Genomic DNA, 26,050 nt, shown 5'->3' on the forward strand with positions numbered 1-26,050 from the left:
GTAGAAATGTGTCTGAATAACCCTGAAAGTTTGAAACTTGAAAGTTTGATAACAAAATTAGTTACATTAAGTTACATTCAATCACAGCAGAATACACCCCCGATAAAGTTACAAATTCAAAATCTTAATTCATCCACCTTCGAACGTATGAAGTTCCTTGTACGCTTTCAAAGATTGCAGTATTTTTACCTCCATTACTCTTCTTGGGATTCTATATCACAGGTTGATTACTTAAAGAAGAATTTATTGACGCGCCCTGAACTTCCATGTTACTCATTTATTCGTATCTCCCAACTTACTCTTGCTTTTGGATTTACCATTTTCATTTCTGTAACATTATACATCCCTATGATCACCACTCAAGCCTCCTGCTTCCAGACTGACACATCCTAGTTCCCTCAGTCTTTTCTCATAGATCAGGCCTTCAACAATGGATCAGCTTTGTGGCACGCTTCTGCGTTGTCTTCAGTGCTTGAATATCTCACTCATCTCAGTAACCAGAACTGGACATTGCACTGAAGGTACTAAGCATAATGCTCTACAGTTCAGTCACAGCTTCCTGCATTCTACTATGAGACATTCTGAACATTCCATTGACTTCGATGATTACTGCTCCACATTGGACATGTTGACCAAGATTCATTAGTCTATCCTGTTTTTCACAGAATAGATATCAAAGAATCATTACAGTACAGAAGGAGGCCATTAGGCCCATCATGCCTGCACCAATCATGGTAATTGAGTGATTGGTGCAGGCTTGATTCCACCCAGGCCCCATCTCCATAACCCCATGCATTTACCCCATAATTTCCCCTGATACTAAGAGGCAATTTATCATGGCCAATCAATCTAAACCGCACCTCTTTAGACCACAGGAGGAAACTGAAGAACCTGGAGGAAACCCATGCAAACATGGGGAGAAGGTGCAAACTCCACACAGACAGTGACCCAAGGTCAGAATTGAACCCGGGTCCCTGGTGCTGAGAGGCAGCAGTGCTATCCATTGTGCCACCATGCTACCTTATACCTTATACTTAGCTATTTCAACACTGTTCAAGACTTGGGGGAATTACTCAATATTTTTTCAGTGTATTTTTCTAAATTAAACTTCATGTAATTCTTCACTAATGCATAAGTAAGACAAACCGAGCTAATGTTTCATGTTGATGGCTCTTCGTGACCAGTTCTAAGGAAGAACCATCAATCTGAAATGTTAACCTTTTGCCTCACAGATACTGCCTGACCCATTAAGTATTTCCAGTATTTTCTGTTTTTGTGAATTTCCTGCCCATTTACATGTTTTATCCGACACATGCTACTTTCAGAGCTGCCTTGCTGTCTCCTTGGTTTGCAATATTGAGTTTTTGAATCCAAAATATTTATACAAAGAGGCAGCAGTGATCCTCAAGTCCATTTCGGTTTCCATTGTTTTAATTTCAGCTTGATCATTTTAGCCAGACAATTACAAGCTCAGCATTTTTATCTTTTGAAAGTTTCATCTCCCCTATTTATGTTATATTGTGCAATCCTCTCAAATCCTCATTTCTTTCTTGAGGGTGGTGAAGTAGCAGCAGCCTTCAAATCAGATCATGGATTGGCAATATTAGCACACAGTTACAATGCACTTCTTGTTTAAAAGAAAAATGAAGCATCCGTCCTCTATAACTGCATCCTAACATGAACTCCTTGATATATAAATTTACAGTCACTCAATTACCATGAGTCAAGCTTCAAATTTATGAGTTTGGAATATCTACTGCCAACCAGGAAGTCAAGCAAACATTAGCTGGATTTCTTTGTACCAACCTGTGGAATACAGCTGAACAATCCTGGCATACTGATGTGTGGCTATCAAATGGAAAGAGCACATCTCCCTCTTTGCACAACTCGCAGACAAAACCTTTAGCCTGACATCGCTGCAAAACAAGCCATAGATTCAAAAGATTGATTTTGATCCAATTCGTAACTTAAAAATACAGCTTTGTACAATCATCAGGATGAAGAATTTGCAGTGGTATCAGAACAGTTTACTTATAAATTTGATGCCTTTGATTAGAGATTGAAAACTGTTTTCCTTTAGATACATCACATGGAATACTACTGATCAGAACATTGTCAATAAACTTTGTTTATCACATAAAAATATCAATTGATAAGAAAATGATATAACATATACATGAGGAAATTAAGCACCCAAAAGGTTGCAAATACAATGTTATATGTTAACGAAAAGAACGTTTAAACAAAACTAATGGATAATGATTGGTCTGTGGAACACAGAAGACTGTGGTGGCCAGGTCACTGAGTGTCTTTAAGACAGAGATGGATAGGTTCTTGATTAATAAGGGGATCAGGGGTTATGGGGAAAAGACAGGAGAATGGGGATGAGAAAAATAATCAGCCATGATTGAATGGCAGATCAGACTCAATGGGCTGAGTGGCCTAATTTTGCTCCTATATCTAATGGTCTAATGATTATTGGGCTGTACAGGAACACAGTTTTAAAATAAGGGATCTCCTATTTAAGACGGAGATGAGGAGAAAAATTTTTTCATGCTGAGTGTTTTACTTGATCATTTCAGGGGACAGTTAAGAGGCAACCATATTGCTGTGTGTCTGGAATCACACATAAGCCAGACCAGGTGAAGACAAGAGATTTCCTTCCCTAAACGGTGTCCGGAGTCACATGCAAGTCAGACTGGGTAAAGACAGCAGATTTCCTTCCCTAAAGGACAGGTGAATAAGATGGGCTTTTTATGACATTCTGATTGTTACTGAAACTAACTTTTTATTCCAGATTTATTCATTCATTGAATTTAAATTCCATCAGCTGCCACAGTGGGGCTTGAACTTGAATCTCTGGAGTTTTAATCCAGATCTCTTTATTACTAGCCCAGTGAATAACTATTGCTCCAATTCCCATTAAGGGAGCGTGACTAGCTCCATTGGTAAAAATGTACAATGAAGCCAAGAGTACAAATGTAGAAAGCCAGCTATATAACCAATATGACAGATGCTGGAAATCCTTCTCCACAGAGGTTCTCTGGTCTGTGGAGTATTTCCTTTGCTTAATATTTATATGCATAATTGATACAATTAAGCCAAATATTTTATGGTTTTGAGGTATGACTTGCATGGTCCTTAAATGAATTAGGAGTTGAAAAATCATACACAGCAAAAACATGTTTAAGTTTAACAATTTCTCTTTCTGAAAAATGTGACATAAAAAAAATCACTCAGAAACAATATTGCAACTCTCTTTAAAGAAGCACAATAAAAATGCAATATTTTTCTACTGGATGAAAGGAGAGGGTAAAGTTTGAGGGCTGTGTTTCCTGCAACTAAAAATGTAGTTCCCTTTGAAGGCTGATGTAATCACAAAGTAAAAATAACAGTAAAAGTCTGACAGTACCTCACAGTCCAGCTTAATGTGCTTTGCAAAGATGGTGTGGATTTCAGTTAAAGTGCAGCTCAGACGCCCAGTGGCAATGTCTATTAAATCCTGTAAGGAATACATCTCATCATTTTCCACAAAGTGCTGTCGATCCTGTAACTGCAACACAAATATTTAGACAAACACTGAATATTTCTTCCATAAAGGATGGATATAATGTATTTTTTCTTACAATCTCAATTTCAGAATAGCCAATTTGGACCAAAATGTTGATTTTGTTTTCCTATTTGAATCAATATTACAGCACACGTCACCTATGGACATTGCTCTTGTGACAAAATAAACCAACCTGTAGCAGCAGTCTTGCCTCCATTGCCTCCTTACAGGTAATGAAATAGGGTTTCATCAGCAGGATGTCTTGTCGGAGTTTCTACAGACAAAAACCAAACACAATGCATATTAACTAAACAACCAATTTTTATAAGCGCCACACACCTTCAAGACATGTCACTAAAATTTTGAATAAGACCCAATTTTAAAAAACTGCACAATTGAAGTAAATAGAAACTAACTTAGTGGATAGTAGAACATGTTATCACAAACTAACTCTACTCAGTTTAACATTTCAGCTTGAGATACTCTGCTAAATGTTCAGAGCAGAGGACTCAAACAGGCTAAACTTGCAATCATTCCAAGCCCCAGGAAAAGATAGGTTCAAAGTTGCTTTCTTCACATGCAATGAATTCCGGATGTTTTAAAAAAAACTCTACAGGTTAAATTCTGTAGCTACTTTAAAAATTCTAAAAGGAAGATTAACTTTGTGGAAAGTTTTCAAGGACACCATTGAAACAAAAGGGACAATATTGATGCAAGTGTAATAAGTCAAACCACTGTTTGTAATTACAGAGTCTGTGCAGTTCTTCCTAACATTTTTTGATTTGATTTATTGTCACATGTTAGCATACTGTGAAAAGTATTGTTTTCTGTTCGCTATACAGACACAGCATGCTGTATATAGAGTAGGAGACAGTGCAGAATGTGTTAGAGTCATAGCTAGGGTGTAGAGAAAGATCAATTTAATATAAGGTGGGTCCATTCGTACTTTTTAGTTAAAATTTTTATTAATAAACAAAGCAGGTTTATTTGTTGCACATGTTCAGGTGTAAAGTTTACGCTGGATTTTGCCATACCCGAATTTCCACCAGTTCCTCCACGTAGTTGAAGAGAAGTGGATTAATCACTCTAAGTTTCAGTACTGGCCGGGAAATCATCAGCGTGAGATACCTCATACTATAACGGCACACCTAATAGCAAGAAAACAAGAATCAGGCAAAGACCCATGTAGTACAATCTCAGGTAGCATCTGCAAGTGTCAGGTCTCTTAACAATAGAAGTGTCAAGTTTAAACATATTCACATTCTCTTCCAAGTAATGCATCAAAACATCCCACACTAGTACCATTTTCTCACAGTTTACAAAATGTTGTCCAAGGTTTGTTGTGGTTTTCATGCTACTATGATTTTCAACTAGACAGTTCTTAAATTCATCAAAGATGATGGGCTGGATCTTCATCTCTCTGTCCAAATGGAGAAGGGCCATCCAAAGACATGGTGGGCGAGACCTAATTGGGGGATACCTGACCCCTTCCTATCATTGGCAAGTTTTATCAGTGTGGGATTAAGACATGGGTCATCAGCACGCACACAGCACTCCCAACATCACTGACTGCATTGAGGCTTAGGCATTTCAGGCTGTGATTTTTGAGGAGGTGGCAAGCTTCTGGAAGAAGCATGGTTAAAAGCAGCTTATGAAGCATGGGGGTGGGGCTCTGTTCTGTAACTGGGTTCCTTTTGACAAAGGTGTTGCCAACTTCATGTCGTAATAAAATGCTAAAAAGATAAGATAAATACAGTAGAGTCCCACTGTTTGCACGTTACATTCACGTGAAGCTGCACAATACACATTGATAAAGATTTCAAAATTGGTCAGACTGTACTTCAGCTCCCTGAATAATAATGATTTGACCAAAACAAAAAGTACAACATAGGCAAGAAGGAAACTCCTGCTTGTCTGAATCAATACACTAACACTCAACACCAGCCAAACATCCTGGGGAAAGAGAGAGGGAGAAAAATACGGATGAATGAATATTGTTCACGCAATAGGCAATACAGTGTACAAAGTGCACAGCGCAGGTAGGTGAAAACGCAAATAAGGAAGTCGCAAAACGTGGGACTTAATGGTATGTTTTTAATATAGTAATTGATAACAGGGCTTTGTTCTTTAAAAGGCAAGTGAGCATTAAATTAACCAGTTCTGCAAAAGTGGAAGTTTTCGGATGCATTCGAGTACATTATCCACTTAATTAAATGTTCTTACACATTGTAGAATGTTGGCAGTTTTGACTATGTCAATTGATGTAATCTTTTCATTCAATGACAGCTCAGACATCTGTTTTCTTGCTTTAAAGTTTGAACATAGTTGAGCTTTTTTGATGACTTATGTGCCATGTAAATTGCCATGCACCAGGGTGAGCCCTGCAATCAATCTCAAGTTAATGACTTTAATAATCTGCAACAGTTTGACCTTGTTGCTGGTATGCTGCGTACCTCTTCCAAAAACAAATACTCTTTATATACTGAATCATTGTTTCATTTCATACTTTTCCCACAATTTCAACAAGTTGTGCGGTGAGTAAAAGGAGAAAACCTGAAACTGATGCGCACAAGTTCTATCGTTTAGGATCAAATGCTACAAAAGACATGATGCAAGATACATTTTTTTTGACTTGAAATAGCAACTCTGCTGAAGGCCAATATAATTTTTTTAAGGGACTTGCTTGACTATTTTTCAGTTTCCATCTTCATATCTGTTACTACATTCTTCCCCCCCCCCAAATCAAAATGTTATCTCATCCATGGCACTCACTTTATGGGTTTCAAAGTCCCAGTTGTGTATGACACGTGCTGGGATGACTGCTGCATCATTCCAGTGGCAGCTGCTGCAGTAATATCGTCCTGTATAGTCACACATGCGCGCTTCACTAGGGACACCACCTGAAGTGTAAAATAAAAATTAAGGTGACGAGACTACAAGTGGAAGGCAGAAGGCTGTTTTTAAAAAGAAGTTCTGATATTACAATAATGAGGCTGGTCATGGAAATAGCATCATCTCACTCTTCTGACTGGAGAAATCCCATGCATCTTCAATCAGGTACACTACAAGATAATTTTTGCACTACATTTCTGGACTGTACGAATGCATATATGTAAGTCTTACATACAGGTATTGTTGTATATTTTGTGTTTGCATCACTAGTGTAAATGCCGCTTTGAATATGTTGACATTACTGTATTTATCAATAATGTATGATGCAAGGTCAGGTGGCTACTGTGGGGACAGGGAGGCGGGGTGGGGGAGGGGGGGAGGGCAGAGGGTGGGGGAGGCGGCGACAATGAATTCTCCATTCCTGCAACAGTTATGTTCCTACCTTCTTGCTTCTCTCAATAAGGAACAGCACAGAATAGGCTGATAGCATATGGAACTTTATGTGAGATGGGGTATGAGCATCTGTGGCCAGAAAAGCAAGATCCAGAAGACAACAGCACAGTGGCTTGGATGTTCACTTCAGGTCATCTTTTCCAGTATGGCTGGATCTTTGAAAAATTAAGAAAATGTAACTTCAATAGTCTCAAGAATCTTATCACCGTTATGGACCCAATGTGGCCTCATGCATTCGCACTAGCCTTCTGGTCAAAAGTCTCGTGATATAATGAATGGCGTAAGAAAGAAACAATTTCCAAAAGAGGATATTTGACCCCTTATGAATAGATTTTATCTTTATTGTATCCCAAGAATTGGTACCATTACTCTACCCTTGGTTAAAAAATCTATTTATAAATAAATCTGATGATTAGCTTTAGTTTGATAGTATGGTATTTACTCTCTTCATAATAGACAAGAGGTAGGTGATGGATGTTGATATGGTCTTCAACGCATTGTAATATAACTAACTGGTAATGTTCCTGTAACATGCTGCTCCACTAACAGTATGCACACGGGTGCACAATTTGTTAAGTGTTGGAAGAAAGTCTGAACTGCAATGCCCTACATTGTTGCTATTTGTAGATTTTAGTCAATGTGCTATGAAGGGGTGCCACAAAAATTGCATTTTTCTTATGAAAAGATGTCTAAGGTCAAAGATTTACCATAGCAAAACAGAAATCAATTAATGTAATATTTCTTTGGTGAACTATTTAGACCCAAAATTTTTCAATCATCATTGAAATGAAGGAGTCGAAACTGTGCGTGATGGCAAAATAGTTTAAGCTTATTTATTAGTGTCACCAGTTGGCTTACATTAACACTGCAATGAAGTTACTGTGAAAATCCCCTGGTTGCCACACTGCGGTGCCTATTCGGGTACATTGAGGGAGAATTTAGCACAGCCCTAAGTTAGGCCATGCACCCAACCAACACGTCTTTCAGTCTGTGGGAGGAAACTGGACCACCCAGAGGAAACCCACGTTAACACAGGGAGAACGTACAAACTCCACACAGACAGTGACCCAAGTTGGGAATCGAACCTGGATCCCTGGCGCTGTGAGGCAGCAGTGCTAACCATTATGCCACCGTGCAATGTCATTTTCTTAATTTTTCAAAGATCTAGCCAAACTGGCAAAAGATGACTTAAGGTGAACATTCATCCCACTGAACCATTGTCTTCTGGATCTTGTTATTCTGACCGCAGATGCTCACACCCTATCTCACATAAAGTTCCACATGCTATCACCAAAGTCTCAGATGTTCTTTACTGGGAGGAGATTGGTGTCCTTTAGGCCAACAGTTTTGATGAGATTTCTACATCTTTCCCAGTTTTTGTTGACTTCAGTGTGGAGACCCATTTTCCTTGGATAACTTTTTTCAAAAATGTACTTTTTTTTTAAACAATAGTTTGATATTACAGTCCATTCAAATTTGAAGTGAAATTTTCCTTCAAAACATTTGTCTCTGGTAATTATCTAATGACAGCACCAGTATTATATCTGGCCCAATGACTTAATAAAAAACTTCCTAATTAAAATGGCAACTATAAACAAATCAACAAGAATTCTCATCTTCTGATTACCTGACTGTTCCAAAGCAGAATACATTTTTTAGATCTGTTTGATCTAGAAAGATACATTTTAATTTAAAAAAAAGTGCCCTGTCTGAGTTGCTCCTCTATCTTATTCAGTCTTTCATAGGCCAAAAAAAAGTGTTAGCCTCTTCCAGTCACATTTACTGGAGGCTTTCTGCTTGGTGCAGATTCCCTTGTGTACTACTAGCATGATCCCAAATTCTCCCAGCTGCTGTGATGGGATAATTTTTCATTTTGTTTTGAAAGCAGTAAGGAAAATAAGTCTCCAAAATCCAGTCTTAACACCTCAATATTGGTATGCAAAAATCCAATGAAGCTCTCTTAATCATCTGACTTACGCAAGGATATTTTGGCCTTGGAGGGAGTGCAGAGGAGGTTTACTAGGCTGATACCGGAGTTGAGGGGGTTGAGCTATGAGGAGAGGCTGAATAAACTAGGCTTGTACTCGTTAGAGTTTAGAAGAATGAGGGGAGATCTCATTGAGACATATAAGATGATGAATGGGATGGATAGGATAGAGGTGGAGAGACTCTTCCTGCTCAGAGGACAGTAGGACTAGGGGGCACAGCCTCATGATAAAGGGGGGGCAGTTTAGAACGGAGTTGAGGAGGAACTTCTTCACTCAAAGGTGGTGAATCTCTGGAATTCTCTGCCCCTTGAAGTGGTGGAGGCTGCCTCGCTAAATATTTTTAAGACGCAGGTTGATGGGTTTTTGATAAGCGAGGGGATTAAGGGTTATGGGGAGAGGGCAGGAATGTGGAACTGAGCCACGACAGATCAGCCATGATCTTATTGAATGGCAGGGCAGGCTCGAAGGGCTAGATGGCCTACTCCTGCTCCTATTTCTTATGTTCTTATGTTCATTATGCTGTCAAGACCTATTGTACCAAAATAAATGGAAAAGTACCAAAACAATACAGAATATTCATTAAATACAGATCAAATCACTAGCATCTTCCATCACTGTTAATGAAACAAGCAGTTAAATTTTGATGCAAGCCTTCTCCATTCTTCACCTTTATCAGGAAAATATACATTATTCATTTGACAGATAACTTTGCACAACAATTGTTTAAGTTCCAAAACAAATTACAACAGTGTACCCACGCAGAGAGATTGGCTGACGACACTCTCCGCATCGATAATCTTGCCTGTCTAATCCCACCTCAGGACAGATGTTGAGTTCGAATTCAGACTGGTGGCTGACCTTTGACCTTACACAGGATTTGGTGATTTGGTTCAAGCACTTACTGTGACACCGGTAGTAACAACCTGCCAACATGGAAACTAAGCTCAGTGAAAAGCCGTGACATGCAGCAGTAGAGAGATAAATCAATCACAGCTTCTCAGATAATTTTATTTACATTCCTGACAATGCATTCCTTTCTGTGCAAGGATGCTCTGTATTGTTTACTGACTTTACATGAGGGTACAATAAGTTTGAGTTAGTGTAGCAGGATTAATGAAACAAAGTTTCATTTTACTACTTCTCAAGTTGGTTAGTATCAAATTATATTACAACTGAATTATACTATTTATTAAAGTATCAGAGAATCTCTTTCAATTCAGTTTAACATTGTACCATTCACTAATCTTCTTTAGTTTGCAGTTAAAAGTACTGGACATCATTCCGTATGCAAATCAAACGTGACTAGTTCTCTACCAGTCTTTCAAGACCCTTCAAAGCATAAGCAAGGAGGAATGTTACTCTACACTTCATGAATAAGTATTTACTCAATTAAAACATTTTTCATTCAATAACAGCCTATTGCATCACATTTCATTACAAGTTAGTAATGCAAAATTAGCTAGAGTTCTTATTTCATCCATTGACATATTCCATCAATGAAATATGTATGTACCAACTTTACTTAGTAACCAAAAAGATTGGTGATAAGAAAACCAAGCAAACAAATCAATTGTTCCATTCATTGAACAAAGAAAAAAGTTACTAAGTGCACCTAATAATTTCTTCAGTTTTTTGCTTCCTGTTTTTCTTCTTAAAATGGCAGGAGTATATTAGCTAGCTGAAACATAACATAAAAAACATTTTTGAAAATAAAAGTTGTGTGCAAAATGAGTTGATGCTAGAAATGCCTTCTTGTGACAAGTCTTAACAATTTTCTGAAGTCTGTCTACCCAAGTATTGGGAAAGAAAGGCCAGTTGAGGTGGAGAATTAAGCAGAACTCCACCACTTGGCCTGCCATAGAATTGGACTGGCTAAGGATCCGACAATGGAAATCTCCGTTGACTTCAGCTGGGAATTTCTGGTCTCGCCCGAGTGAGGCTGTAAAATCCCGCCCATTACGTCCAAGAGATGCATCATGTTTCCATCCCTCTTCCATGAGACTACAATACTACAGCATACCGTGTAGAAAAGGGAAAAATAGGAATTCCGTTTTTTCAATTTTTTTTGAAATATATCACAAAATCCCCACAGTGCAGAAGGAGGCCATTCAGCCCATTGGGTCTGCACCGACTCTCTAACAGAGCATTCCAACCAGGTCCTATCCCTGAAACCCCACGTATTTACCCTGCCAATCCACTGAACTACACATCTTGAGACAGTAGCACGGCCCATCCACTTAACCTACAAATCTTAAGACTGTGGGACGAAACCAGAGTATCTGGAGGAAACCCACACAGACACGGGGAGAATGTGTAAACGCCACAAAGACAGTCAACCAAGGTCAGAATTGAATTTGGGTCCCTCGCACTGTGAGACAGCAGTGCTAAGTACTGTGCCGCCCTACACATAGCTACAATACAATGAATAACTATTTCTTATTATTGGTATTTTTGGCATAACGTTTTGTGTGTGTTGCTAAGGTGGGCCGATGATTATGTCAAGATCAGAGGGAGATCTTAGAGATTGTGATCAGAGCCAGGCAGTCAATCAGGTCTGGACTTTCATGAATGAGCACATACTACTGGCTATAGAACCATGAGGAAAATTCTCTTGGTTGCTCTTCTAACTTTCTGAAAAGTGAACAAAAACAAAACTTTGAGGTCAAAAGAAGCAACAGTACGTTTAAAATGTTAAGTCAATGACACAAAACTGGTAGGCATGGCGAATGTGTGGAAATAACTGGACACAAAACAGTTTTTTGTGTTTCACAATACAGTTAAGAGCAATTCTGTAGAAAAAATAAATCATCATTGAAGACACTAACATCTTCCCGGACCACAGCTTTCATCTAATGTTTCCAAAAGCAGGCACACAAACAACCAAAATCAAGGTTACAAAGGTTAAACATTCTGGATTCGGCCAAGGGGAGACTATAGTCTCTATCCATCTGTTCAGAGCAACAACATGATTTTTGTTATTGCTGGCTGCTATTGCCCTTCCATCACATCAGGGCAGGTCAAAGGTTGGACTGCTAAAGCTGCAGTAACAATGCACCTTGTAAACAGCATTTTTTTTTCACAAGAGCTTTTATAATTACTCTGATGGGTCCAAAAGGCTGGACTGAGCACAAATTCTGTGCCCCCAAATACCACTATTACACAGTCTGGTGACACAAGTTAGTGATGGAAATATAAAAAAGCATTGCATTTTTAGCAAACAATGGACCATTTTTCAGCAAAGATAAAATAATGCTGAACAGAAACAAGATAAGGGACACTCACAATAGCAGCACTTTTCACAGAATACCACAAGGTTTTTCTCCTAATAGTTAACATTGTGTCATGGTCTCAAGGACTCCTGCTGAGCCAGTATCAGTCTATTCTACACAGAAAGAGGGAGGATGGTAATAAAATGACTCATTTAGGCCTATTCTTGTCATTATAATTGAGTATTTGGCTGAAATGCATCTTAAAAGTGGCAGGATATTAATATGCTTCATTTTTGTCATGTAATAAATTATGTAGAATGCATAAAACATGATCCTGTAGATGTGTAAATTTGCCTTTTAAAAAAGCCTACAAGACTTTTCAATTTTTTAGACCAACAACTGCAATAAGTCACTTGTATGAAGATTCAAATGCATAATCCAAACAAAACTTTAACCCCAAATTCACAATTGCTGATTCTATAAAATTTAACACTTTAAAAATTACCTATGTCATGCTGCTAAATAAAGAAAGTTACAGACTTAATTGGGTCAATTCCTCCCGCCGAACATACAAGCCTCTGTATAAAAACCGCTACAGTAGTTCTAATATACACTGTTATTAACGTACATCTATATTTTATTAAAATGAATTATCCCAAAGTGGACATTCAAAAATACACGATAATTGGGGGATTTTTAAAAAGTCATTAATGGAATGTTTATTTACAGATTTTATCCCAAATAGATTTTGGCCACAGCAAACATGAACTGGGGCAAACACCAAGTATTCACCTGTGCAGGTATACCAGGTTTGAAGCAAGCCCCATATAATGGTGCTGCACTTGTCACAAAACTGTTTGACACTTTTGCTTTTCTCCTTGTAGAACCGATGTTCGAGCAAAATTCGAATGTTTGGCTCATCCTCATCAGGATCCTGTAAAAAAAAATGCCAGCACAAAAAAAAATGGTCAAACATCTACTTAACGATGATATTCTTACATGAAGCTTACTGCAGAATTTCTACGCAATGTGCATAATCAGAGTTTCTCACTAACTTCAATGATTCTATAAACTTTCCAGCCCTTATCATATTACTGTGGTGGGATTTGAACCTACATCCCCAGAGCATTAACCTGGGCCACTGCATTACTAGTCCAGTGCCACTGCATCCCCCATTAGATTTCCGTCTACTCTGTAAAGCCCCTTCAGAATTCTATAGGTTTCAGTGAGGTCAATGCTCATTTTTCTAAATTATAGATCCAATTTACTCAGCCTATCATAGGACAATCCACCTAATCATATTACCTCTCCTCTTATTTCCTATCAATCATATCTCACACTTCTGCATTAAACTTCGTTTGTCACATCTTCTCACTTCATTAGTCTGACACCATCTTGCAGAAATTTATTACCAGCTTTCTCTTTGTTTGGTATATTGCCTGAATGCCTCTGAAAGTTTCCCCGGCACATCAGGCTGACTGGCTTGTGGTTATGATCCAATATGCTTGGTCAAACAGCTCATTCCAAGCCTTTGTCAATGTTACTTGACAGGACCTGTTTAAGAGCACTTTCTCTCCTTACCATTGAAATAGCTATTAGGATCTTTTGATGTTCCCCTCTCAACTGCAAATGGTATCACATCTTGCTCCCTTTTATTGTCCATCAGATTATTCCACTTTTCACTTCATTTTGTAGTTTACTCTCCCCTCAATGACAGTATTTAAAAAAATGTTTACACTGTACATTTCAAACCTTCAGTTCTTGTAGCTTAAGCCGGAGATGGATAAGTTTAACGACGGCATCTTTCTGCTTCTCGGAATGTTCTGGCAAATCTAATATAACTTGCTTCACCTCATCGATTGCATGCTTCAAATTCTCAATGTCTAATGCTACAAATGATCCCTGCGTAATAAAGACACAGAAAACAGACAACAGTCAAGGTGAAGAACATGAGATTCTTCACATGCTTACACATAAAGAGCGAAACAGAAAAGAGGCTAGCACCAAAACCAAACAGGACATGGAATCGTTCCAGCACAGACGCAAGCCTTTCAGCTGTTGTGCCTTTGCTGACTCTGTACAAGAGTAACTTACCTAATGCCAATTCCCCATCTTTTTCCCATGGCCTACAATTTTCTCCTGTACTGTAATGATCCAATTCCCTCCACTGCATTTTCAGGCAGTGCATTCCAGATCCAAACCACTTGCTGCATAGAACAGATTTTCTTCATGTTGCCATTGCTTCTTTTGTCAATCACCTTAATTCCATGTCCTCTGCTTCCTTGTACATGTGGATTTACATTTCTGAGAATGGCAAGATACAACGAGATACAGGGCTGATTCCTCTCCTGGTGCTGACTGGGAGCAATTAGCATAGAGGGTGGTGGATGTGCACTCTCCAACACCTGGATTGACTGTTGCTCTTTTTGTTCTAAGTTTAACATTTGATGAACAGTAAAGAATTCACGCTCAGAAAATAGAGTCATCATAAAGCACAAGATAAAAAATTGTAATCCTACTTCAAACAGCATTCTGCAGAAGGTTACGATACAGAACATAAGAATAACATTCTAGGTAGATGAACCTATACAAGGACCAAAATTAACTCTCTGATATCAGACTTGGGCTGAAGAGAATTATAAAAATAGTTTTGAAAAAAGGATATTTTGGCTTCGTTCCTGATGAAAACAGGAGAATTAGGTGCTTATCTTTAAGTATGTACTAAAAAAAAAATAAATACCTCACTTATCTTCATTTAAATAAAAAGTGAATACTTGCCACTGGTTTGGAGAAATGATCTTCAGCCAGGCCAAGATCCATCATTCGGTCTGTATGTGCATTGACCTCCCTATACAAAGAGTCTGTGTATAATCCTAAAATAGGAAAAAATGGTATTTGTTAATGGAAATTTGAGCTACTGAAAGGAAAAATTATCTAGAAATACACACAAGTATATCCAGGAATTTTGTGCTAATATTACTATAACCAACACCCACGTAGGAGATATTCTCCAGCCAGCTTTATACAAATTTCACTGAAGTTGATCAACTGCAGAAATGCCTGATTCATCATTATATCCTTGGTGCTTTTAAAACATATCCGCACAAATGGTTAGAAAGAAAGTTCCAAACTCAACTCATATCTTATACTTTAAAGTCATCTAACTCAACTGCAAAGAAAGTTGACTTCTGTATAACAGCTTTTGTTCACTAGATATGCATTATGTAATTTCCTGTTGTAGCTCCCATCTTTCATGGAGTCACAAGACTGGCAGTCACACGGCTCTTCATTACGTGCAACGGGTCCAATTGACATCGAAAGTGAAATACTTTGTCGAGGCATGAAGATTGCACAATCTAATGTTTAGTTTGATCATAATCCAACTCTACATTTTAAGAAGTGATTTGAAGTTTTATTTCTTCCTATATTCAGCAGCACCATCCCCCCACCAACTCTCAGCTCCCCAAACAGTGATTCAAATTGGATTACAGCACTATCAGTCTCAGCAGGCCTCCGGTGTTCCATCCTTGTAATCGCCCTTTCTTGTCTTCACCTCTAACACCAGCCTCTGCATTCCTCAGATCACCTTAAGAAGCTGGTTGACCTCAGCTGCGTTAATGATGGAGCCAGGGCAAGCCAAGACCTTTAGGGAGTGACAGAACAAATGAATATGGAACACCTTTTACCTTGACTCCAATTTTCAATCATTTCTTCTCTAACCCTTGAGAAATGCTAGTCCTGCATCAGTGAACATAGCACTCTGAGTCAATGAATAATACAAGTTAGGAGAAAAACAAGAGAATTGGATACTAGACTGTTCCCAATGACACTACAATCTAGAATGACACTGTCCTGACCTTTTACTGGCAGATCACTCTCTTCCTCACTGCCTTTCTCCACCTTTTCACCTGGGTCTTTATTGAAGGGATTGAGATGACCTTGTCGAAATCGTGCCAGTTTTTCATCGTATTCCATGTCAGTCTGACCTGAGGAGGTAAAATAATTTGAAAATACTACATATTGTATTGAAGTGAATTTTCCTTCAATATTTAATCCCTCAGCTAGTAAGCAAAATATGAATTAATTTGAGTAGAAATTAGAATTTATTGCAGAGAAATTAAGTACTGATTTACTGTGGTGTTAGATCAGAATTTATTCAAGGGGCAATCATGTACATTTGAGCTGAGAGCAGAAGATTCAAATGCAGTTAGGTACAAACAAGAGCCGTGAGAAAAGGATTGGCCGTCTGAACCAAACCACAATCTTTGTGGTTAGATTGTCATGAAGACTTGTTCATTGATCACGAACACTTGCTCAACACAGTAAGTGATAGAATAATCTCAGGTTCTTTTTAGTAAAAAAAAACCTGCAATTTCTGAATAAAAGTCCCATCTTTTTAAAAGAAAAGTCTTATGCAGTAGATAATTCCGCAGCCAAGTCAGCTGTTCCCCGAACCTACAAATATCTTTTACCAACTGACCACCATTAAATCACTGATTTTTGTCAGTGTTTCCTTATGGCCCAAAGATCAGCAACTGAGGTGTGGCTACGAATCCATCTCTTGTCTTTCCAAGGCACGGAGCGCTGCAACATCCATTCTACCCCCGCCACCCCAAGTTCAAAAAGCAAAGTCTGCTGCACAGTTAGAAAATATTTTGTCCTAGTATGATCAAGCTGGAGCAAGTACAAAGTCTTATCTGCGACCTTAAGGAATTACTGTAGGGCACATTTGCATTTGGAACTTTAAAAAGCAATCACACAATCAGCTGCAAATAAAAAAACTAATATTCAGAGATTCTACTCCAATGCGCATATGTAAACATTTGTAAAATAATCATAGGCGGCACGGTGGCACGATGATTAGTGGGCCTCACAGCACCAAGCACCCAGGTTCGATTCCATTTTGGGTCTTCCTTATGAAGTTTGCTAATTCTCCCTGAGTCTGTGTGGGTTTCCTCTGGGTGCTCTGGTTTCCTACCACAGTCCAAAGATGGATGGCTTAGGTAAACTGGCCATCCTAAACTGCCCCTTAGTGTTATGGGGGCCAGCTAGGGTGAATGTATGGGATTATGGGGATAGAGCCTGGGTGGGATTGTGACTCAATGGGCCAAATGGCCTCCTTGTGCACTGTAGGATTCTTTGATTCTATCACGCTAATGAATAGGCAAACACATTCTGAGTGTGATTTCAAATCTATCCACACACTGCTTGCTTGCTGATGCAGACAAGATTGCTTGTTTTGGATTATGATGTATCAAACTGATCACAAAGTCTAATCGGTTGGTTTAAACATATAGCTCAGCATGTGTTAACAATGAAGGCTACAATGTCCAGTTCTATTGCATTCTCTGACCATCCAACTTTATTTCTCATCAAAAGTAAAACAATGAGGCCTTTATAAGCTGAAGCATGCTGGAAGTACAGTTAATGTGATAAGAAAATTGTAATCACACTCACAGGACATTCTGAACAAGACAAACTATTGTTATTACTTTTGTGATGGGAGATTTGGGAGCAATCATTTACTCAACCAGAGTGGCACCCTTGCAAAAATTAGTTTATAAACAAAACACTCGGACCATATACAATCCATGGTTAGAGGCTGCACCCAGATAAAAGAACAGGGAGAGTTACACATGGAATGTTTTGCTAAAGAGAGTAGGTAAGACAGAGACTACTGCTCCATTTAAAAGTGGAAGCAAAGTAAGACGATGATCTATGAAGATAGAACACTGGGAAGTAATTTTGGCTTACTTTAGCAAAAAGCCCACAAGGACTAAACAGTTTGAAGCGCTTCCTTCCCTGTTGGGGATTTCTATAATCCTAAATGTTGAGTGAGCAGCCAGTGGTTAAAGAAAGATCACATTTATATCATGCCTTTTATGATCACAGGACATCCCAAAGCACTTTACAACCACTGAAGTATCTTTGAAGTGCAGTCTCTGCAGGAAATGAGGCAGCCAATTTGTGCACGAGCTCCGATAAACAGCAATTGAAAATGACCAGATAATCTGTTTTTGTGATGTTAATTGTGAGATAAATATTAATCAGGACATATGGGATAATTCCCCTGCTCTTCCTTAGGATTGCACTCTGGGATCATTTACATCCACCTGAGCAGGAAAACTAATTTTGGTGTCTCATCCAAAAGACAGCACCTCTGACAGTATCAGTCTCATTTTTTTTGAGTTCTGAGCCCACAAGTTTCTCCCCAGAGGTTTTTATGCTACCAACAGAACCACAGCTGACACAAACAATGTTTGGATGAAGTCACAGAGATTACTATGCTGCGTTTGCCTCAGTAGCTAACATGAACCATGTCAAAGAATCATAGAATCCTGACAGTGCAGAAGAGGCCATTTGGCCCATCGAGTCTGCAGGAAATCTCTAACAGACCCTCTCCTCCACCTCCATTTCCCATGACTAATTCATACACCCCGCAAATCCTGGGACACTAAGGGGCAATTTAGCATGGCCGATCCATTTAACCTGCGTTTCTCTGGACTGTGAAGGGAAACCACAGCACCGGAGGAAACTCATACGGACACAGGGAGAAAGTACAAACTCTACACAAACAGTCATCCAAGGCTGGAATTGAACCCGGGTCGCTGATACTGTGAGGCTGCAGTGCTAACCAGTCTGCCAGCTGTGGTTCCATTAAAAGAATAGTTTTTATTTATCTGACACTCACAATGACCCATCATATACAAATCAAAAAACACTGTAGTTTTTGAGCATGAAATATCTTTCAACGCAGGTCAACAACATCCTGATACACTAAAACAAAACGTTTAGGCTGACAAAATCCCAGGTTAAATACAGATGCAAACACAGATTTTTTTAAAACAATTGTAATGGAGAGGATCTGTACTAAAAAAAGGAAATTTTATTGGTATATTTAAAAGACTAATTTTAGCATGTTAGATGCCAACTTCCCACAACAATGGACCTAAAAGCTGCTTCAAAAAAAAACAAGGTGTATAAATATTTGAAATCATTTTCTTCAGCCATTCATGAGTAGAATGAGCTACAGCTGTAATGTCTGCTTACATATTTAATGTAAGAATTTAATGCATTTAAAAATGCTCAGACATTGTACAGTTCATTGGAATCCATTGTTGTGCCAGGAAATAATAGAATACAGGTCAGGATTTCCACAAGCCTAGAATGTCAGCCATATCTTTGTGGGACAAAGCTAGAGCAGAGGACAAGCCAGGGTCAGGGCAGGAGAGAATTGAAAGCTATCTCAACATTGCAACCAGATTTTTAAAAAAAATTTTTCTTTTTCTTTATATTTAATAAAGTGACGTGTTCCCTGTTTCTTTTAATACATTTTTATGTCAAACATAAAAATCACATTCAAATGTTTGACGGTGAAATGAACTGAAATCTTTTAACTTTATGACTCAAAAGAAATACAGGGTTCAACTTGTCATTGACCCCAAAGCTGATTTATACGCATTTTGGGGTCAATGCTCCCAAATGATTGCAGCATGCATATCTACACTGCTGAATATTCTAACTTTATCTTATTTAGTGAGCAGAGCACTTTACAAGGATCAAAAAGAAATGATAGGAAGCAGACAGCATTGGGAAAATTAAAGAACAGTCTAGTTTTAGAATGTTTATTGGTACAATTATCAAAGTAGAATATAATTATAACCCTACATTATTCATCAAATCCACAAACCAGTGATACTAGGGTAATAAACATAGCTCTCTGTCATGCCGGAATCTGTGGTTTACCGTACCTTGGAGAAACCAAATGCAGACCGGGTGACCGCTTTGCTGAATATCTCTGGTCCATCTGTAAGCAAGATCCAGACCTTACTGTTGCTTGCCACTTCAACACATCACCCTGCTCTCCTGTCCACATGTCTGTCCTTGGCCTTTTCCAATATTCCACTGAACCGCAATGTAAACTGGAGGAACAGCACCTCATCTTTCGATTGGACACTTTACAGCCTCCTGGACTGAACAGAGTTCAACAACTTCAGAGCATGACCTCTGTTCTCCAACTTCACTCCATTTCCATTTATTTTCTTTCATTCTGTTTCTTCTTTTCACCCATTTTATCATCCTTTTTTCTCACTGCCATTTTCCACTTCTCCATTCCAACTCTCCTTCTTGCCCCCTCCTTCAGGGCAACTGTCATAATCCCCTGGCAGTCCTTTAAACATCTGTACCTCTGTTCTACCATTCACCATTCCGATCACTAAATGGACACTTTTAGCACGATCCCAGCCTTCTGCACCCTCATTTACATTCCCTTTGTTTCTCTTCCCCATCCCCCCCACTCATAGTATAAATCTCTGCTGATTCCTCTGCTCTGACGAAGGTCACCTAGACTCAAAATGTTGGTTCCATTCTCTCCCCACAGATGCTGTCAGAGCTGCTGAAATTTTCTAGCATTTTGTTTTTGTATAGCCCTTTGTCTGTTAGATTGAATGCACAATTGATAGCAGGTAGGATACTTAGAGATCTTCAGATGCAGTGATATGGAGTTCCAACCTGTTAGAGACTAAATAAGCCACTATTCAGGTTTATAAACCAACTGTCAGTCTATATTTGTCAATGTTTGTTTTTTTAAAAAAAGCAATTTGTGATGTTGATAACAAATCTTCTGAGTTTTATAAGATGGTAGGGGAGGCATGCCTGCCGCTGGGACAGGCTGATGCCAAAAGTGTAACTATTGCCATAACCTATAAACCTTTAAGGGCTGATTATATTGTTATATCATATATTTACAAAAAAAGACAAACAATCCAGCCCAACCAGAAGGTAAATGAAATGTTTGGCATTATTACAAGGGGAGTTTACCCAATACTTTGTTTTTGTTTCAGATTTTGGCATCCAACCTTGCAGCACGGAGGCACAATGGTTAGCACTGCTGCCTTACAGCGCCAAGGATCCAGGTTTGATTCCTGGCTGGGGTCACTATCTGTGTGGAGTTTGCACAGTCTCCCCATATCATCTTCTGGCTGCTCCAGTTTCTTCCTATGGTCCAAAGATGTGCAGATTAGGTGGAATGGCCATGCTAAATTGTCCCTTAGTGTCAGGGGGACTAGCTAGGGTAAATGCATGGGGTTATGGGAATATGGTCTGGATGGGATTGCGATGGGGTGCAGACTCGTTGGGTCAAATGGCCTCCTTCTGCACTGTAGCATTCTATCTGCAGTAGTTTGCTCTGATAAAAGTAGGAATATTTTGCTGCACCTGTTCGGACGCTAGGTGAGACCATGTTGAGAATACTGCATATAGTTGAGGTGTCTTTGTTTGAAAAAAGAGATATAATTAGTTCAGAAAAGTTCAGAGAAGATTCACGACTTATTCCTGGGGGCAAGGGGCTTATCTTCAGGTTGGGACTATTCCCACTGGAGTTCAGAACAATGAGAGGCGATCTTATTGAAACATACAAGATCCTGAAAGAATTGATAGGATGGAAAACAGGAGGATGTTTGCACTAGAACCAAGGGGCTGAGTTTAAGATGTACCTAAAAGTGCAATTTCACTAAGATGAAAGTGGGTTTGCAACAACACAAAATGCATTTTTGTAAGGGGAGTGTTTTGTTGTCTACCTAAGTTAACTTGATATCAAGTCACTAGCGATGACTTTAAAAATTGAACTGAACAATTCCTAATTTCACTGGTTAATGCTGGTCAACTTCTTAGCAAACAAAATATTTTGAAACTTAAAAAGAAATCCAACTCAGTTCCCACAGCAACAAATACGCAGTTGTGTGTGGGGTTACTTCTGGCAGTTATTTTTCCGTCAAAGATAATAGAAACGCTCATCTTTTGCGTTGCTGTGACCCATTTAGCATAGATGGTGCTGATAAAACTGGCGCAAACTCTACCTAAAATGAAGCAAGTTCCTTCCATTTGTTCTCATTTACTCGAAGGCAATGCAATTCCTACAACTACAAAAACAAGGCTAGTGAATTTTCCACACGTTTCTTCCTCGTAGAGTCTAGGAAACATGCCAAAAAAAACTCTTAAAAGTCACTTGGTACAAACGAGCTGATAATTTAATTTCAAAGTTATAAATGTCTAATTTGCCTCGTTTAAATGAAGAGAATCACATGTTTAGCAAAAAAAATCGTAAGGAACTGTGGAAGTAGTGTAGGATAACAACCAGTACACAAGGACATGTCTACACCGCGTTGGTGTGGACAATTGAAGATTTTTTTCAAGTACTGTGGAATATCCCATTTCTGAACCTCCCACTCTGATTTTTTGCGCAACAAAGTAACATCAGACCGAGTGAATGAATTTGGGATTACACAATCGCTGCAGTGCAGCCAAGAGGAGCTGGGCCCAGGGTTGCGGAGACAGGGGGAGGTTACATTGTAGCCCTTGGCTGGGAGGGGATCATTTGTATCGCATTCACTCCGGCCGAGAATCTAACAACTGCCGCATGGATACATCGCCACAACAGAGAGCGCTCCAACACGATACCTCATCGTTACGGTGTGAACGGGAGAGAAACCGGACACCGGGGTAAATCAGGCAGCCTGAAGCACTGGACCATCACAAAGCGACATGTTGCCCCGCCGCGTCTCCCCCACACCAGCCTCACCCAGCCCGCGATAGCGGCCAGAGCGACCCGGCAGGGCTCCACCAATCCGGGGCCGCACCCTCAGCAACCCACCAATCAGGAACAGCACCCTCAGCAACCCACCAACCAGAGATCAAACCCTCATCAATCCCCCAATCAGAGATCACACCCTCATCAATCCACCAATCAATCACACCCTCATCAATCCACCAATCAGAGATCACACCCTCAATCCACCATTCAGAGGCCGCACCCTCATCACTCCACCAATCAAGATCAGCACCCTCAGCAATCCTACCAATCAGAGAGCGCACTCTCAGCAATCCACCAATCAGGGTCTGCACCCTCAGCATCCCGCCAATCAACAAGCTCCGGCCGCAGGGCACATCAGGGTACCTGCTGACCCATACAATGCTCCAAGGAATTAGGAAGCTGCTGCTTAGGAGGTATTGATAACACTGCAGAGAGAATAACTGGGTCAAGAATTCCCAATGTTTATACCTGTTTGGGTGGCAAGTGGTAGTCAGACAACCAGGCTGCGGACTGAGGCCATGGAGCTGGGTCAGGGAAGAGTTGGTCAGATCACGGGAGTTGTTGGGCCTGGGCATGTGTGGGACTGGGCTGTCAGGTCAGGGAGTCAGAGCGAGAGTGGGAGGGTGTAGGGGATACATACGGCTTTCCCGTGTAAAATAGTTTCACTGAAGTTAGAAGGGCTTTTATTTGTTTCAGAGTAACGATGAGGATAGATCTGGAGTTCTGATGTTGGTGATTTTGCTTTGTCAGATGATTCCCAGTCCAGCACAATCATTCAGGGAAAGTTAGCCCTTCTGGACAATTGCTATGTAAACCCTTACCTGGAAACTTCTGAGAGTGATCCCCCAGCACATCTTTGGGGTTAGCCCAAATCTGGGGAGTTAGGAAGTAATGAGTTATTGTTTCTGCAATGTACTGGCATGTTTCAATGCAATGATTGAGATTTCTATTCAGCAAACTGTATAGGAACACAGGAATGTACAGGACCTGAGATGACTATTTCAGTCCATCTGGTCAGCACCAGAATTCAAAACTAGAAAGCACTGTCACTAATGATATCACTGAAATTGATTATCTCCACAAATTATTATGCAATTCCCTTTTACAGGTTCTGATGTTACAAATCTCCAGATAAGGATTTGTGTTAACGTAGAATCCTACAATGCAGAAGGAGGCCATTCAGCCCATTGAGTCTGCACTGATCACAATCCCACCCAGACTCTATCCCCATAACCCAATGCATTTACCCTAACTAGTCCCCCTGACACCAAGGCAATTTAGCATGGCCAATCCACCAAACCCGTACATCTTTTGTCTGTGGGAGGAAACTGGAGCACCCAGAGGAAACCCACAAAGACACGTGGAGAATGTGCAAACTCCACAAAGACAGTGACCCAAGCCGGGAATTGAATCCGGGTTCATGACAATGTGAGGCAGCAGCGCCAACCACTGTGCCAGCTTGCTGCCCTTCATCAGGCAGAATGTCTTCTCAACTTCAGAATGTTCTGCCAATAACACTGGATATTCGTCAGAATAATGCAGGTAGCAATTAGCAGTCATGTTGGCTGTATCCCATGGGGACTAGGCCAGAACAATGGAAGCACCCAGGCAGTCTCACTTTACCAGATCCTTGTGCATGAGTCGCAAAAACCCAGCTTGCAGGTGCAGCAGGTGGTCAGGAAGGCGAATGGGATGCTGGCCTTCATAGCGAGGGGGATTGAATATAAAAGTAGGGAGGTCTTGCTGCAGCTGTATAGGGCATTGGTGAGGCCGCAGCTGGAGTACTGTGTGCAGTTTTGGGCGCCGCACCTGCACAAAGATATTTTGGCCTTGGAGGGAGTGCAGAGGAGGTTTACTAGGCTGATACCGGAGTTGAGGGGGTTGAGCTATGAGGAGAGGCTGAATAAACTGGGCTTGTACTCGTTAGAGTTTAGAAGAATGAGGGGAGATCTCATTGAGACGTATAAGATGATGAATGGGATGGATAGGATAGAGGTGGAGAGACCCTTCCCGCTCAAAAAAGACAGTAGGACTAGGGGGCACAGCTTCAAGGTAAAAGGGGGGCGGTTTAGAACGGAGTTGAGGAGGAACTTCTTCACTCAAAGGATGGTGAATCTCTGGAATTCTCTGCCCATTGAAGTGGTGGAGGCTGCCTCGCTAAATATTTTTAAGACGCGGGTTGATGGGTTTTTGATAAGAGAGGGGATTAAGGGTTATGGGGAGAAAGCAGGAAAGTGGAACTGAGCAGCGACAGATCAGCCATGATCTTATTGAATGGCGGGGCAGGCTCGAAGGGCTAGATGGCCTACTCCTGCTCCTATTTCTTATGTTCTTATGACTGTCTAGGTCATAAGAACATAAGAAATAGGAGCAGGAGTAGGCCATCTGGCCCCTCGAGCCTGCCCTGCCATTCAATAAGATCATGGCTGATCTGTCGTGTCTCAGTTCCACATTCCTGCCCTCTCCCCATAACCCTTAATCCCCTTGCCTATCAAAAACCTATCAACCCGCGTCTTAAAAATATTTAGTGAGGCAGCCTCCACCACTTCAACGGGCAGAGAATTCCAGAGATTCACCACCCTTTGAGTGAAGAAGTTCCTCCTCAACTCCGTTCTAAACTGCCCCCCCTTTATCTTGAGGCTGTGCCCTCTAGTCCTACTGTCCTTTCTGAGTGGGAAGAGCCTCTCCACCTCTATCCTATCCATCCCATTCATCATCTTATATGTCTCAATGAGATCTCCCCTCATTCTTCTAAACTCTAACGAGTATAAGCCTAGTTTATTCAGCCTCTCCTCATAGTTCAACCCCCTCAACTCTGGTATCAGCCTAGTAAACCTCCTCTGCACTCCCTCCAAGGCCAAAATATCCTTGCGTAAGTGCGGCGACCAAAACTGCACACAGTACTCCAGCTGCGGCCTCACCAGTGCCCTATACAGCTGCAGCAAGACCTCCCTACTTTTATATTCAATCCCCCTTGCTATGAAGGCCAGCATCCCATTCGCCTTCCTGACCACCTGCTGCACCTGCAGGCTGGGTTTTTGCGACTCATGCACAAGGACCCCGAGGTCCCTCTGCACCGTTGCATGCTGCAGTTTTTCACCATGTAAGTAATAGGCCTTCCTAACATTATTCCTACCAAAGTGGACAACCTCACATTTGCCAACATTAAATTCCATTTGCCAATTCCTGGCCCATTCGCCCAGCCTATCTAGATCCTTCTGCAGACTCTCCACACCCTCCGCACAATTTGCCATTCCACCAATCTTGGTGTCATCAGCAAATTTCGACACCATACACTCGGTTCCCTCCTCCAGATCATCTATATAAATGGTAAATAGCTGAGGCCCCAGCACCGACCCCTGGGGCA

General features: G+C 40.4%; 1 protein-coding gene across 3 annotated transcripts in view; it reads right to left on the minus strand.

The window, feature by feature from the left end:
- Nucleotides 1–22,692, minus strand: part of def8 (differentially expressed in FDCP 8 homolog) — a 28,031-nt gene extending 5,339 nt beyond the window's left edge. For all 3 annotated transcript variants that reach the window (XR_013886456.1, XM_080186854.1, XM_080186853.1), the window contains exons 1-11: nt 22,551–22,692; nt 15,950–16,078; nt 14,871–14,965; nt 13,845–13,994; nt 12,885–13,026; nt 9,642–9,806; nt 6,323–6,450; nt 4,585–4,698; nt 3,744–3,824; nt 3,413–3,553; nt 1,807–1,916 (exon numbers count right to left, since the gene is read on the minus strand). Coding sequence is in view for 2 of the 3 variants with exons in the window: in XM_080186854.1 (XP_080042980.1) it covers nt 1,807–1,916; nt 3,413–3,553; nt 3,744–3,824; nt 4,585–4,698; nt 6,323–6,450; nt 9,642–9,806; nt 12,885–13,026; nt 13,845–13,994; nt 14,871–14,965; nt 15,950–16,067 (1,244 nt within the window). In the remaining variant the exon portion in view is untranslated. The remainder of the gene's footprint in view (nt 1–1,806; nt 1,917–3,412; nt 3,554–3,743; nt 3,825–4,584; nt 4,699–6,322; nt 6,451–9,641; nt 9,807–12,884; nt 13,027–13,844; nt 13,995–14,870; nt 14,966–15,949; nt 16,079–22,550) is intronic.
- Nucleotides 22,693–26,050: the final 3,358 nt, after the last annotated feature.

The sequence above is a fragment of the Carcharhinus amblyrhynchos genome, chromosome 4 (genome assembly GCF_965287045.1).
Source record: "Carcharhinus amblyrhynchos chromosome 4, sCarAmb.v2.hapA, whole genome shotgun sequence".
In the NCBI taxonomy this organism is placed as follows: Eukaryota; Metazoa; Chordata; class Chondrichthyes; order Carcharhiniformes; family Carcharhinidae; genus Carcharhinus; species Carcharhinus amblyrhynchos.